The sequence below is a fragment of the Monodelphis domestica genome, chromosome 8, assembly GCF_027887165.1.
Source record: "Monodelphis domestica isolate mMonDom1 chromosome 8, mMonDom1.pri, whole genome shotgun sequence".
NCBI classification, from domain to species: Eukaryota; Metazoa; Chordata; class Mammalia; order Didelphimorphia; family Didelphidae; genus Monodelphis; species Monodelphis domestica.
In genome coordinates, this window is record NC_077234.1 from 48345590 (window position 1) to 48360545 (window position 14956).

The 14956-nt window shown below is 34.9% G+C and overlaps 1 protein-coding gene across 1 annotated transcript in view; it reads right to left on the reverse strand.

Moving 5' to 3' along the window:
• Positions 1-14956, reverse strand: part of RNF13 (ring finger protein 13) — a 127536-nt gene that overhangs the window by 70379 nt on the left and 42201 nt on the right. The window contains exon 5 of the mRNA XM_001363858.4: positions 7664-7751. Coding sequence (XP_001363895.1) covers positions 7664-7751 — 88 coding nt within the window. The remainder of the gene's footprint in view (positions 1-7663; positions 7752-14956) is intronic.

Consider the following 14956-nt stretch of genomic DNA (forward strand, 5'->3'; position numbering starts at 1 on the left):
GGGAATGCCTTGCTGGGACAGCTGTGCCAGGCTCAGGGCATCAGGAGATGGAGAAGCTCAGAGAGAGCAGCATAGTCACAGTCAAAACATTCCATCTTGCCCCCTGCAAGGTTACTCAAGGTTTTGGCCTCAAAGCACAATCTTATCAATAGAGCAAATAAGAAGCCTTCAGAGGCCAGGGAAGCCCAATCTCCAACACCCCTCCCTCACCAACTCCACTGAGAGCATAGCTGACTAAGCCCAAACAATGAAAGGCTACAACCACTACAGAATACCTTGGTAACAGAGTGGGAAACCCAGCTCCCTTTAGACTCCACAACTTCAGCTTCTACTGCCAGCTGGGGAAGATCTAACCTCAAGATTGATTAACACCATCAGTCTAACCTAGTAAATCAGCAGAGCAGAGAAGAAGCCCCCTAAGGACAGAATAGCCCAAACCCACAAATCCATCAAATAATCAGAGGAACAAGACTACAGCAAATGACAAGGGAGGAAAGGAAAATGTGAGTAAAAAACAGAAAAAGAAAAAAGAAATTTCAATCAACAGCTTCTATCCAAGTAATGAAGAAAAAGCAAATGGAACAGAAGAGAACCAAGGGACATTAAGGAACTCCAGGGAATTGGATATAGGCTTTTGAAGAACTAAAAATACAATTAAAAAAAAAACAATTGGGGAAAAAACCTAAAGAGCAAAATAAGTCAGCTTGAAACAAAGGCACATGAACTAAACCAAGAAAATGGTGTCTTGAAAGCCAGAATTGATAAGCTTGAAAACAGGGTAAAGGTAAAAGATGACCCACAAAGAAAATCAGACCATAAGGAGGATGACAAAAAAGCCAGGGATGAAATTCAGTCTTTAAAAAACAGAATCCAACAACTAGAAACAATTGACTTAACAAGGCAGGAAGAGTCTATAAAACAAAATCAAAAGAATGAAAAAATTGAGGAAAATATGAAATGCCTCACTGACAAAACTTCAGACCTGGAAAATAGATCTAGGAGAGGCAAATGACATCCAGCTGAGATCAGTTTTGTCTTTCTCCCCTTCTCTAGAAGTCACTTTGAGCAAGAGTAGAAGTTGGCAAAACATGAATTGACCATATATAAAGGAAGCTGAGACAGTTTGGTTTGACAGTGAAACTCAATCTCAGAAAGATCACCATCTAAAGGAAAAGAGTAAAAAATTGAATGACAAAAAAATAAAGGGAAAAGGAAGAAATTACTAAGGATCATAAAAGGAAGAAAACTCAATTAAAGACCTTGAGCACAAGCAGGTTAACCAATAATATAAAAATAATGAAAGGTACTAATGGACTCCAAATCAGCTAAATAAATGCAGATATTTATGAATCAATGCTGAAAGATAAAGGAAAATGCATCAATATCTGATGAGCCAAAAGCATGATGGAACTACAGCATAATGTTAATGAACAGTTCAAGAGAAAAATTAGAATTGTGAAAGCAGATTTCATGGCCTACACAACAGAAATAAGAGGCAGCATAGAAACACTTGAATCCAGAAAAGCAAATCTCACTCAAAAAGTAAAAGAAAGAACTGAATAGGAACAAACAATACACACAAGTAAAGAACAATATGGAAAAGAGGCAAAAAGCATTAATGTAAAAAAAAATTCTCTGAAGGAAAACATAGTGCTTTTGCAGACAAGAAGAGACAAGTTAAGAATTATAGGCCTCCTAGAAATCCAATCATGTCAAGTCAAAAAACTTAACATGCCTACTACAGAAGATAGTTTTAGCTCAATAATAATCATCTACACAGTGAACGTTAATACTATTCTAAGCACAGAATTCAGAGTCAAAAGACTAGACACTGGGAAATACTGCAGAAAATCAGAGGAAATGAGGCAAGATTCCTCCAGGTTCACCTCTGCACAAACTAATAAAATCTTTGGATGACCCTAATTTCACAAAACACAATAGTATGTAAAAGAAGGAAGCAAAGAGACTGTGTAAAGGATGGGCAGTAATATCCTTTAGTTGGTCAAGATTTGATTGATTTGACTTTAAAATTATGAAAGAATTAAAACTGGCCATTGGCCATAAGAATTCTAAAGATTAAGTCTACTGACTCTTGTGGGCTGATCTTCTTGACAATTCAACCAAACCCATTACCCCCCGAAAATAGCTTGGTTGACTGCAAACGCTCCTCCCTCCCCTTTCCCCTGCACACACAGCCAAAACCAGAGCAACAAACCAGACAGTAGTGATAACAGACAACTCAAATACAGGTCTTGTTCCCTCTAAGGGATGTTCCCACCTATAATAAATGAGGGAACTTAGTAAATATTAGACATCATATACCTTTTTCTCCACAAGACACTGAGAGTTTGAAAGAAAAAATTCCTTCCGTTGAAGATGAACCCACTGTAGTCATCAATAACTTTGAAAGCATTTACTGAACTTACAATCCAAACTGGATAGACATCACCGAATTGCTCCACATCCTGCTAATGGAAAGAGAAAGGAGCAAAGTTCTTTCTCTTGTCAACCAAGCCCAGGGAGAGGGTACAATTCCACTGAAGATTACATACATCTATGTCAGGCTAAAAATGCATTACTAAAAGCAATGAGAGCTTATTGTGACAGGCCAAGTAGTTGCACTAAATTCGAAGACTTGAAACAAGGTGAAAATGAGAAACCATCTTCATTCATGGATAGACTTGTTGAACAGGTTTCTTGAACTAAATCTTTCTAGGGAAAATAATGTTAGACATGTAAGAATACATTTTGTAAATAACTGCTGCAGGATTTTTAAGAAGTATTTTATAACTAAATGCTCTGACTGGTCCACTATGGACGTCAATAAATTAAAGAGGGTAGCAGTTTATTTTTTTGACAATCCTGAAAAGGAAGAAAGAGAGGAAGCTGAATTAGTGGATAGATTAAAGGAAAAATGAATTAGAAGAAAAATTAAGGAAGGAAATAGCCAAATTAAAGGAACATGTAAAAGAAGGAGCTGTAAAACATAAAAAGTTTTATAGTTCCTTTAAAGGAATCCATGAAGCAACCACTAACATGTTATTTTTGTGGAAAGGAAGGTCACATATAGTTATGAGTTGCAGGAAGAGGAATCAGGAAAATAGAAACAAAAGAAGCTGGAGAAATAATAATAATAATAACAATAATAGATCCTCTAACAGGATCAGTGATTGTAACAGGGTAAATTATAACTCAAACCATAACGTAACATGACAAGAAATCAGTTATCACTATGAGGTATCACAAGGAAATGGTCAAAATGAACAGAGGGATGGCCAGAGGTGTGGCCAAAGGAATCTAGATGAATGATGGTACTCAGGAGGGGAAGGGACCTCAAAGAGTCTGGAGATGAATTTTAAAGTCATTAAGACCCCACTTCCTTACTGATATTAACTGTTTCAGTTTGTTCCCCTATCAAGTTTGCAAGTCACAAAACAGCATGAAAGAAATGAGGTTGGGATCAGGAGGGTCACAGACAAACTTCATTTCTCTTATCCTGTTCCATGACCCACAAACTCAACATTCCCCTACCCATAGTGAAGAAGTCTCTGTAAGGCAATTTTTAATACAGATCTACACCCAGGAGACAAGATATATATGATTTCCAGTGAACTACTCCAAAAGGTATCAAAATTGAAGAAAAGGACTCGTGGGTTGATTGCTCAAATGTAAAATGCATACTGCTAAAACAGAGTGTATCTTGTCACATATATTATATTTTCTTCTTGTTTGTTTTAATATTTTATTTTGCTTTTTAAGTTTACATATTAATCTAAGATGTTACTATTTTACCTTTGGTTAGTATGTTTTTGTTATTACCTATTTGTTGTTAAAAAAAAATTATGTACACACACCATGGATTATGGATTTTCAGTGAGAAACCTTTGTGTTGTGCCTCTGTTTGGCTAACATGTTATCACATGGAATGTGAACTATGAATTTCTGATTTTTAAATTATTGTTTTTCTTTATATTTACAATAGGATATCTGATTTTTTTTCTTTCTTATTTTTTGTCCTTGAGTACTTGGAATCAGTATTAATGTTTTTGAAGGATAAATTTACAATATCTAAGAGCCACTGTACAATGCCAAGAAGCACAAGGTCAAGGACACGAACAATCCCTGTGGGACTGATGAAAATCTGCACCAAGACAGAGAACTTGATTTTTGGTTCAAGGAATTGGCTGTTTGAAAAATTCAGATGTTAGACTTCCCGTGCCAGGTCCTACAAGCATTTTCCTTTGTCTTTCTTTTGGCTCCCCATTCCCTAAGATTGAAGGTAAAATCAGACCAGGGAATCACATTTCCCTTTTAACTCAGACTCTAATCCCATTTTCTTTTATAGTATGGCAATTTTCTATAGTATAAAGTTGCTATGGGGTAAGTGCAATTGTCTTTCAAGCTTGTAGGACATAAGTCACTTTAATTGGGCCTTGCTGGTGATTCAAGAACCTGTTATGGTTTTCTTTTTTTACTCGTAATTCTATACACATAAGATTTTGATAGATATTTTTTAATTCAGATTTAATTTTTTCTCTTCTATTTGAGTTTTGGATTTTTGGTTTTCTTCTTGAGAAAACTGATTCATATATCTCATAACATATCCTGGGGTGATTCTAGTGTTGGTTAATAACATCCTAAGACGGGACTGTATAATTATGCTAAAATCCAAGGTTTAAGATCTTTTAAAGCAATTTTAGGGAAAGAAAATCACCAACACCTGAATCAGGAAAGTGGATCTGTTGTAGAAGGTGCCATAAGGATGCCTACAGAAATCACATACTACATCAAAAGATCCAGTGTGAACTGAGGAATATAATGAACTGAACTGAAAGGGAGTTTAACATATCATTTATTCTGAATGTAAATGCTTATGCCAAAGGGAAGTGCTCCCTAATTGGCTTTTTGTCACTGAGTCTATCAATCATTTTTGTTTTCTTTCTCCTTTTTCTTTACTTTCCCTCTTATCCCCCAATTTTTGTAATTCCCTAATTGTAAAGTACAATATTTTACACACCTCAAGTAAGAGAATCTTTAGATGTATAAGCTGGTTACGTGAAATGAATCACTGGGGAAACTAGGCATGTTAATCTCCTAAAGACCCCAAGTAGGGAGATTTTAATATGCTTGTCTCCCAAAAGAATCACAGGGGGTTATGTTGAAAGCAAATTTCTCTCAGTCCAGTGTCACTTTTTTTACATAATCTTCCAGTGACCTGGAGGTCAATTCCACTGAGTAAATTCAGGCATAGACAAGCTTCAGACGAAGGATATTAAAGAACCAACGATCTAAGAAGACAGGAAACAATAATTCCAAGGCACTCACCCCTGAGCAGCCCGGGCAAATTAAGAAACTATGATTGGTTCCTGAGATGTTCTGTGTGAGAGTTAGGGGGTGGGGAACAAAGCTTATAAATTGAGATCAGCAGGAAGTTGAGGTCTTTGGCATGAGTGTGGAGGAACAGAGTGGACCCTAGCTGGGTTGTCATTGCAGGCCCATTATGGCGTCTGCTGATTAGAAAGCTTAAATACCCCTCTACCTTTCTCATACTCTTTCTTCTCAGCACCACCACTACTACTCCTACTGCTAATGCTACTGCTATTTTTGATTTAATAAGATATTAAGCTATAACCAGACTCATAATTTAAAATATTACAATATGTATTAATCAGATCAAATTGCTTACCATCTCTGGGAGGGAAGAGGGAAAGTAATGATTTGATTTGGATCTTATAACTTTAAGAACTATGTAGAAATTTGTTATTAAATATAATTGGGAAAATAAAATATCTTTTTAGAAAAGGTTGTGCAGAAGAGGCAGGAAGGAAGGCTTCCTGTAGATGATGGGATTTAGCTAGGACTAAAAGGAAGCCAAGGAGGACAATAGTTGGAACTGAAGAGGGAGAAAATTCCAAACATGGAAGACAGCCAATAAAAATGCCCAGAGCTAAAAGATGAAGTATATTGTTCAAGCAAAGAGCAAGAAGGCCAGTGTCACTAGATTGAAGAATATGTGTTGGGGAGCAAAGTTTAAGAAGGCAGGAAAGATAGGAGGGGGGTTAGGTTTTAGAGGGCTCTGAAGCCAAAAAGAGCATTTTGTATTTGATCCTAGAGGCAACAGTAAGCCACTGTTATTTACTCAGTAGGGGCAGTAACATGATTAGATCTAGACTTTAGGAAAATAATTTTAGCAGCTGAATAGAAGATGAATTGGAATAGGAAGAGACTTGAGGCAAGCAGACTCACCAGAAGTTTATTTCAAAAATAAAGGTATGAGATGATATGGGGCTGTATCAGAGACATATAAGAAGAGAGAAGGGGGTATATTTGAGAGATATAGTGAAAGTGAAATCACAAGTCTTAGCAATACCTTGGATATAGAGGATGAAAGTTAGTGAGGAGCCCAAGATGAATTCCAGACTATGAACCTGAGGATAGGATGATGTTGTCCTCTATGTAACAGTGAAGGAAGGCAGGAAGCTAAAAGATAATGGGTTCCATTTTGGATATAATATTGGTATATCCTCTAGCTTAGTATAATTTAGACCCATAAATTTCTTTCCATAAGGAATATGTGTGTACTAGATACACACACACAAATATATACATATTGTAGTAAGCTATTTAAATTAACAAAAAAATTTATTTTAACATTAAAATATTTTAGTTAAGTAGTTTAATATTCCCACATTTCTCAAATGCTTTTATCAAATCTGTGTCCTAACCAATAACATATGAATATAATTCCTTCACCAAAACTGACTCCTTTTCCCAAAAAGGTAAAAATTTCACTTGAAAAACTGAAGGCATATTAATAAATATTAAGTGGTTAACAGCTAATTAGTCTCAACTAGTTAGCATACTTGTTTATGTCTGAATTACCACATATTTTAAAATGCAAATTATCCCTTAACTTGGTGATCTCATGGTGATGTATGTATCCCAGAAGTCAAAGAAAAAAAAAAGGGCTTCATACTTGCCAAAATACATATAACAGAATACTAATAAGTAGAAATGATGAATATGAAGAATTCAGAAAATCTAGGGTAAAGATATATGAACCCAAGCAGAGTAAAGCAAGTAGAATCAGGAAAGCAATTATAACATGATCAATACAACAATGCAAATTTTAAGACTTGGTAGATGTGTTGTTTAGTTTTGATGAACATTTTTTTTTCATTTTCTGTTTTTAATTTTTGGTTAAGAGATGTCTGGCATATACTGAAAGGCAAAGGGTTATTTTAAGAAATAAACGTGTCATAAAAACAAAAATTATCAATAAAAAATAAACCCTGAAATTCTGAGTTTCCATTTAAAAATAAAGGAGAAAATTATTTTGCTATACACAACCCAATATTTGCATAAATAATATATATACATATAATTATAAATAAAAGAATTCTCAAGTCTTTGTACATTCAATTGTCCTCTGACTTTTATCATTTTGCTACTTGTCTCAACTGAAAAATATCAAGAAATCAAAAATGCAACAGTGTGGCACAGAACCAGTGAATTTGCTAGAAAAGAGAGAGCTTATTTATTATGTCTACAACATACAGGTCACTCTGAAGTCAGGAATATAAAAATAACATGAAGAGATATTCCAAGTAAAAATTGAGACAATTTTCAAACAGGAGAGAAGAAAAGTGATACCTGTACTTACTGTCGTTGGATCCCATGCTAATTAGGTCATCAGAATCAACATTGTGTACTATGGCTGCTTTAAATCCAGCTTTCTGTGCATGTAAAACCTGTAAGTTAGAGAAAATACAGAACATAAGAAATACTGACATCTCTTGCAATACTAAACGTTGATGAAAGCAAAGCAATGTATTTACAGGGATAAAGAAAAGACAGAGAAAAGATCTATTTTTTCACTAGTATAGGGAACTCCAGGGTGAAGAAAATAGCAGCAAAGCAGGCTGGAATCATATCTATAGCCTTGTAACGATGAAACGATCACCCTAATGCAAATATTGACAATAAGAAAACAGGACTTTATCAATGGCACATGTAAAAACCCAGTGGAATTGCTCGTTGGCTACAGGGAGAAGAGGGGAGGTAAAGAACATGAATCATGTAACCATGGAAAAATACTCTAAATAAATTAAATAAAATTTTTCAATTACATTTAAAAAAAAAAAAAGCTTGTCTAGAACACTGAGAGATTAACTTCTTATACAGGATCATACAGCTAATAAGCAACAGAGATAGGACCAGAATATAGGATTTCTTGGTTCAGATGTGAAATTTCAAATCTTTTGTTTCATCATGAGCATTAATTTTATTATCTCTTTTAAAATAATGTTATTTAAAAATGGATGCTTTCCTTTTCTGCTGTGATTTCTCATTAAAACAGATGATGATGACAATGATGATAAGAATGATGTTAATGATAACAATTTAAGTACTAAATGATACTGAAGCCCATCTAGATGGAATTTTTTCATTAATGATAGGTCAGTGACATCTTCTGGAGTCTCTGATTTTCAGGCCTACTGAAATCACAGGTAGAAAAAATCATGGTACAAGGATTCTGTGGCATGTGGATATTTGTTATACTTTCCTAGTCCTTGCTCAAATTTGTACATCAATGAATGAATGAAAATTTACTGAACATTTTCTATATGTGAAAGCACTGGAGATAAATAACTCATAGAAATATCAGCCACAAGTCAAATAAAAACCCTGTGTTTCATAAGGTATGTTTCATAAGGTATGTGTGTTTCATAGCAACAAGGCAGATGACAATGTTTTTGCTTTAATGTCCTTTCCATTAATAAAAACACAAAGGTTTCTGATATTGAATTATTTGACATTATTTGCCTATCAGTGAAAGAAAGATGGTCATTAGCTGGTACTATGGGAGGATGTTTTGAGCCCCGACTCAATGGTGTTCTCAATGATGATTATGAGCGGTAGATTGGAAAAAGGTTGAGTCTGAGGGGCACAGCTGTTCCAAAAGCCCTTGGGATATGATACTGTCTGCACAATTTGGAACTGCTTTAAAAATTCCAGAATCCTAAGTGAACCAGGAGAACATTGTACACAGAGACCAATACACTGTGGTACAATCGAATGTAATGGACTTCTCCATTAGTGGCAATGCAGTGATCCAGAACAACTCAAAGTGATCTACAAGAAAGAACACTATCCATATTCAGAGGAAAAACTGTGGGAGTAGAAACACAGAAGAAAAGCAACTGCTTGATTACATGGGTCGAGGGGGATACAATTGGGGATATAGACTCTAAATGAACATCCTAGAGCAAACATCAACAACATGGAAATAGCTTCTGATCAAGGACACATGTAACACCCTGTAGAATTGCGCGTCAGCTATAGGAAGAGTGGGGGGAGGGGAGGGAGGGAAAAAATATAATTCTTGTAACCAAGAAATAATGTTCTAAATTGACTCAATAAATTTTTTTTAAATGACAGAATCCTAGAATGGTAGGGCTAAAATAGACAAGCCCTCTCTACAGTCCCTTATCCATTTTACAAAGAAAAAAACCCAGTCCATGGACTAAAATCATCTACAATTAGAAGTTACCAGGCTTGGATATAAGCACAACCTTTCATAGAGGTTTTCCCAAACAAATAACCTGGACAGGTTGACTCACTTGTTAATTTTATCATTTTGCCTAATAAAATACGGAGGCTAAAATTTTCTAACAACATAGCTGGGAAAATTTTGGCTTTGAAGCTCTGGACCTATTTTCTCATTTATGAAAAGAGTAGGTGGTGTGATATGGTATCTAATTTTTGAGATAGTTCATTTTTTGCTAAGTAAGAGGCACTCTCTGAATCTATATATTAAGACATTGAGGTTAACTGAATTATATGAAATCAACTACAAAATATTTTACATGAAAGCATCTAAATAATTGGAGCAATATTAATTCTTCATGAGTAGGCAGTTTATTATGATACATATCAGATTATAAGAGATTTAGTACCCTTTTTCATGTGCTTATTAATAGTTTTGATTTCCTTAACTGAAAATTGTCTATTCATGTCCCTTACCCAATTATCAATTGGAGAATGGCTTGATTTTTTTGTACAAGTGGTTTAGCTCTTTATACGTTTGAGTAATTATACCTTTGTCAGAGGTTTTTGTAATGAAGATTGTTTCCCAATTTGTTGCTTCCCTTCTGATTTTGGATCCATTATTTTGTTTGGACAAAAACTTTAATTTGATGTAATCAAAATCAAACCACTTTCCTTTACTGTCATATTGCCCAATCTGATATGTATGAGGTATGATACCTCAATGTTGTTTTAATTTGCATTAATCAAGAATAATTTAGAATATTTTTTCATATGATTATTGATGGCTTTAATTTTTTTTAATTGAAAATTGCTTGTTCATATCTTTTGACCATTTATCAATTGGGAAATGACTTGTATTCTTATAAATTTGACTTAGTTCTCTATGAATTTGAGAAATTAAACCTTTATTAGAGTAACTGGTCATAAAATATTTTTTGACTTTTCTTTCTAATCTTGGTTATATATTAGTTTTGTTTGTACAAGAGCTTTATAATATAATTAATATAATATAATATAATATAATATAATATAATATAATATAATATAATATAATATAATATAATATAACATAATATAATATAAATTATTCCTTTTACATTTTAAGGTATGCTATCTCGTTGGCTCATAAATTCTTTCCTTCTCCACAGATATGCCAGATAAACTATTCTTTGTTCCCCTAATTTAGTTATGGTATTGCTCTTTATATCCGATTCATATCTCCATTTTGGTTGTATCTTTATACAGGGTGTGAGATACTGGTCTATACCTAGCTTATGCTATACTGTTTTTCAGTTTTTCCTGAAGTTTTTGTTAAAATAGTGAATTCTTATTCCAAAGCTGGGATATTTGGGTTTATCATTGTGTTCATATAATTCCTGCGTTTGCCTTGGCAAATAGATTACCAGTTTTTTATATTATTTAGAGTGCTTTTATATGGAATTTTTTTTCTGTCTATTGCTATTGGACTTTGTTGGTAATATATAGGAATGCTGATGATGTATGCTCCTTACCCTTTTAAAACAAATATTAGCACCATAATTGTCCTCATCTTCATGGTAGTGTTTTGATTGTATTTAAGAACTTCACTGAGAATGAATCTTGATAATCTCTCAGAAGGGAAGCAGCAAATTGGGAAACAATCTTCATTACAAAAACCTCTGACAAAGGTCTAATTACTCAAATGTATAAAGAGCTAATTGATTATGTTTTTACAATCCTTTGGGGAAGTCCTTCTTCCCTAGTGATCAAACGAAGAAATGTAAAAATGGAGACTTCAACTCTGGACTCCAAACCCCAGAAGTCCTTGCTCTGGCTCCCAGAATGCTTTGTAATCTCACTGAGATTCTAACTGGGCGGAATCAAAACTTCTATTTGATTTGTTGTAAAAGCCTACTGGCTCTCTTTTTCCTGTTTCCACTTGCAAGCAGACGGGTCTTTTCATGATATAGGTGAGGTTGAATGGGCCTCTCAGCCCTCCTTTGCATGTGCCTTTCTTATATATTCTTAAATTCTTAATCTTTAATAAACCTCTAAAAATATAATACTCCATGCAGAGAAACTAATTTCTACTTTGCCTCAGTTTCCCCTAAATTTTTTTTTAAACATTATTTTATTTGGTCGTTTTCATACATTATTCACTGGAAACAAAGATCGTTTTCTTTTCCTCCCCTCCCCTTCCCCCCCCATCCCCCCCTCCTTTCCCTCTCCCATAGCCGACGCATGATTCCACTGGTTATCACATGTGTTCTTGACTCGAACCCATTTCCCTGTTGTTGGAATTTGCATTATAGTGCTCATTTAGAGTCTCTCCTCAGTCTTATCTCCTCCAACCCTGTAGTCAAGCAGTTGCTTTTCAGCGGTGTTTTTACTCCCACAGTTTATCCTCTGCTTGTGGGTAGTATTTTTTTTAGATCCCTGCAGATTTTTCAGGGAAATTGCATTGATACTAATGGAGAAGTCCATCACCTTCGATTGTACCACATTGTATCAGTCTCTGTGTATAATGTTTTCCTGGTTCTGCTCCTTTCGCTCTGCATCACTTCCTGGAGGTTGTTCCAGTCTCCATGGAATTCCTCCACTTTATTATTCCTTTTAGCACAATAGTATTCCATCACCAACATATACCACAATTTGTTCAGCCATTCCCCAATTGAAGGGCATCCCCTCATTTTCCAATTTTTGGCCACCACAAAGAGCGCAGCTATGAATATTCTTGTACAAGTCTTTTTGTCCATTATCTCTTTGGGGTACAAGCCCAGCAGTGCTATGGCTGGATCAAAGGGCAGACAGTCTTTTATCGCCCTTTGGACATAGTTCCAAATTGCCCTCCAGAATGGTTGGATCAATTCACAACTCCACCAGCAATGAATTAATGTCCCCACTTTGCCACATCCCCTCCAGCATTCATTACTTTGCATAGCTGTCATGTTAGCCAATCTGCTAGGTGTGAGGTGATACCTCAGAGTTGTTTTGATTTGCATCTCTCTGATTATAAAGAGATGTAGAGCACTTTTTCATGTGCTTATTAATAGTTTTGATTTCTTTGGCTGAGAATTGCCTGTTCATGTCCCTTGCCCATTTGTCAATTGGAGAATGGCTTGATTTTTTGTACAATTGATTTAGTTCTTTATAAATTTGAGTAATTAAACCTTTGTCAGAGGTTTTTATGAAGATTGTTTCCCAATTTGTTGCTACCCTTCTGATTTTGGTTACATTGGTTTTGTTTGTACAAAAACTTTTTAATTTGATGTAATCCAGATTATTTATTTTGCATTTTGTAACTCTTCCCCTAAATTTTAATCTTAAAACTGGTGGAACCTTTCATGGCTGCAAGGAATGGGCTTGTTTGCAGTTATCCTTAAATGGGCTCTTATAATTTTGGGGATTTTGGTACATCTTAGAATCTGTATTAGTTGTTGTACTACTGTTTTTAAAAGACTTTTATCTGGAAAAAAAATTATGTACACTCACACTGTGGATCCTGACCAAGTTAAGAGTGATATATATTTCATTTTGAAGTGAGCATCTTTTGTGTTGTGCCTCTACTCAGCTAACACATTGTCACATGGAATGTGAACAGTGAAATTATGATTTTTTTCATTATTTTTTTCCCTCCTTATGTTTGCAATAAGATAATTGATTTATGTGTTTTTATTCTCTTTATGTTTGTATAAGGATATTTGATTTTTTCTTTCTTTTTTTTCCTAACCTTGGTGATACTTGATGTACATGAGATCAGTATTAATTTTTTTTTCTTCCAGGATAAAGTTTACGGTATAAATTTATAGTATCTATTAGCCTTAGTAATATGCATACCCAAAAGACTTTCAACTATGGAAACTTGCCATTTATTGATAAATGTTATGGGACTTTGTTTAATGATTATGTCTGATTACAGGAGAAGGGAACAAAAGAGCCAATATACAGTGCCAAGTAGCACAAGGTCAAAAAAGACCACATCGAATCCAGGGAGGATTGTTGAACTTCTATGCCAATGCAAAAGGACTTGAACTTGGTATATAAATCAAGGTTGCGACGCTTGACATATGTTAAGATGCAGGACTTCCTTGGACCACACTACATGTGCAATACTTTGAATCAAGTGCCTCAGGTTGGCTAGCATCCTGCCTCCCCCTATCTCTGACAGTAATGGTACAATCAGACCAGGGAATGAATTTTCCCATTTGCTGCTGAAACTTAGTCCTTTCTCTCTTATAGTTTGGCAATTTTCTGTAGTCCTGGCTACAAATGAGTAAAGTGTTACATTGCTGCTATTGTCCTACAAGTTTGTGGGACATAAGTCACTTTAATTGGTCCTTGCTGTGATTCAAGAACCTGTTATAGGTTGTTTTTTTTTTACTCTGAATTTTATACATGTTAGATTTTTTATTTTATTTTTATCATTTCTGTATTTCTTATTTTCATACAGAATTTCATTTTTTACTCTTTTATTTGGGATTTTTTGGGGGGTAGTTTGTTTACTTTTTGTTTTTCTTTTAAGAAATTGTTTCCTATACCTCATAACTCAGTCGTGTATCCCAGTGTGATTCTGGTGTTGGTCAACACCCTCCTCAGGGGGGGATTTTGTAATTATCCTGAAATGCAAGGTTTAAAATTTTTTGGAAAAATTTCAGGAAAAGAAACTTGTCAACACCCAAAATCAAGAAAGTGGATCCTTTTGGAGAAAGTGCTGTAAAGATGCCTGAAGAATCTATATATTGCATCAAAAGATCCAGAATGAACTTTGGGATATAATGAACTGAACTTAAGGGATTGAATATACTTATTCTGAATGTAAACTCTTATGCCAAAGGGGACTTCCCCCTAATTGGCATTTTGTCAATGCGTCTATCAATCAGTTTTTTTTTATTTTACTCCAATCTCTAACTATTGTAAATACCTCTTAGAAAAATGTAATCGTGTATGTACTTTTAGCTAGAAGGTATTTAGAGTTATAAGATAGTTATATTTAAAATGATCCATTGGGGAGATGAGTCTTCCAAAGGATCACAGGGAGAATGGTGTCAAGGAACCTCATCCTCTCCCCCTTCCTGAGTAACTTTATCTGTCTAGCAAAAATTCCTGACACACCACAATTGCACCAGGGTTGCATAGGTGTACACCAGGATTGCATTGGTTCTGGATGTCAATAAAAGTTAAGATTTGGGGCAGAACCAGGAGACAATCAAGAAGACCAGGAGGTGAGGGGGAGTAGGAAGATACAGGCCGGCTAGCTACCACACGGTCAGGTTACTTAAAACTTCATAAAATATATATCTCTGGGTAGAATAAATATTATTTTTTTAATTATTACAATGTGATATAGAAGATTGTGTGTGTGTGTGTGTGTGTGTGTGTGTGTGTGTGTGTGTGTGTGGTATTAAATTTTTTTCTGGCAAAAACT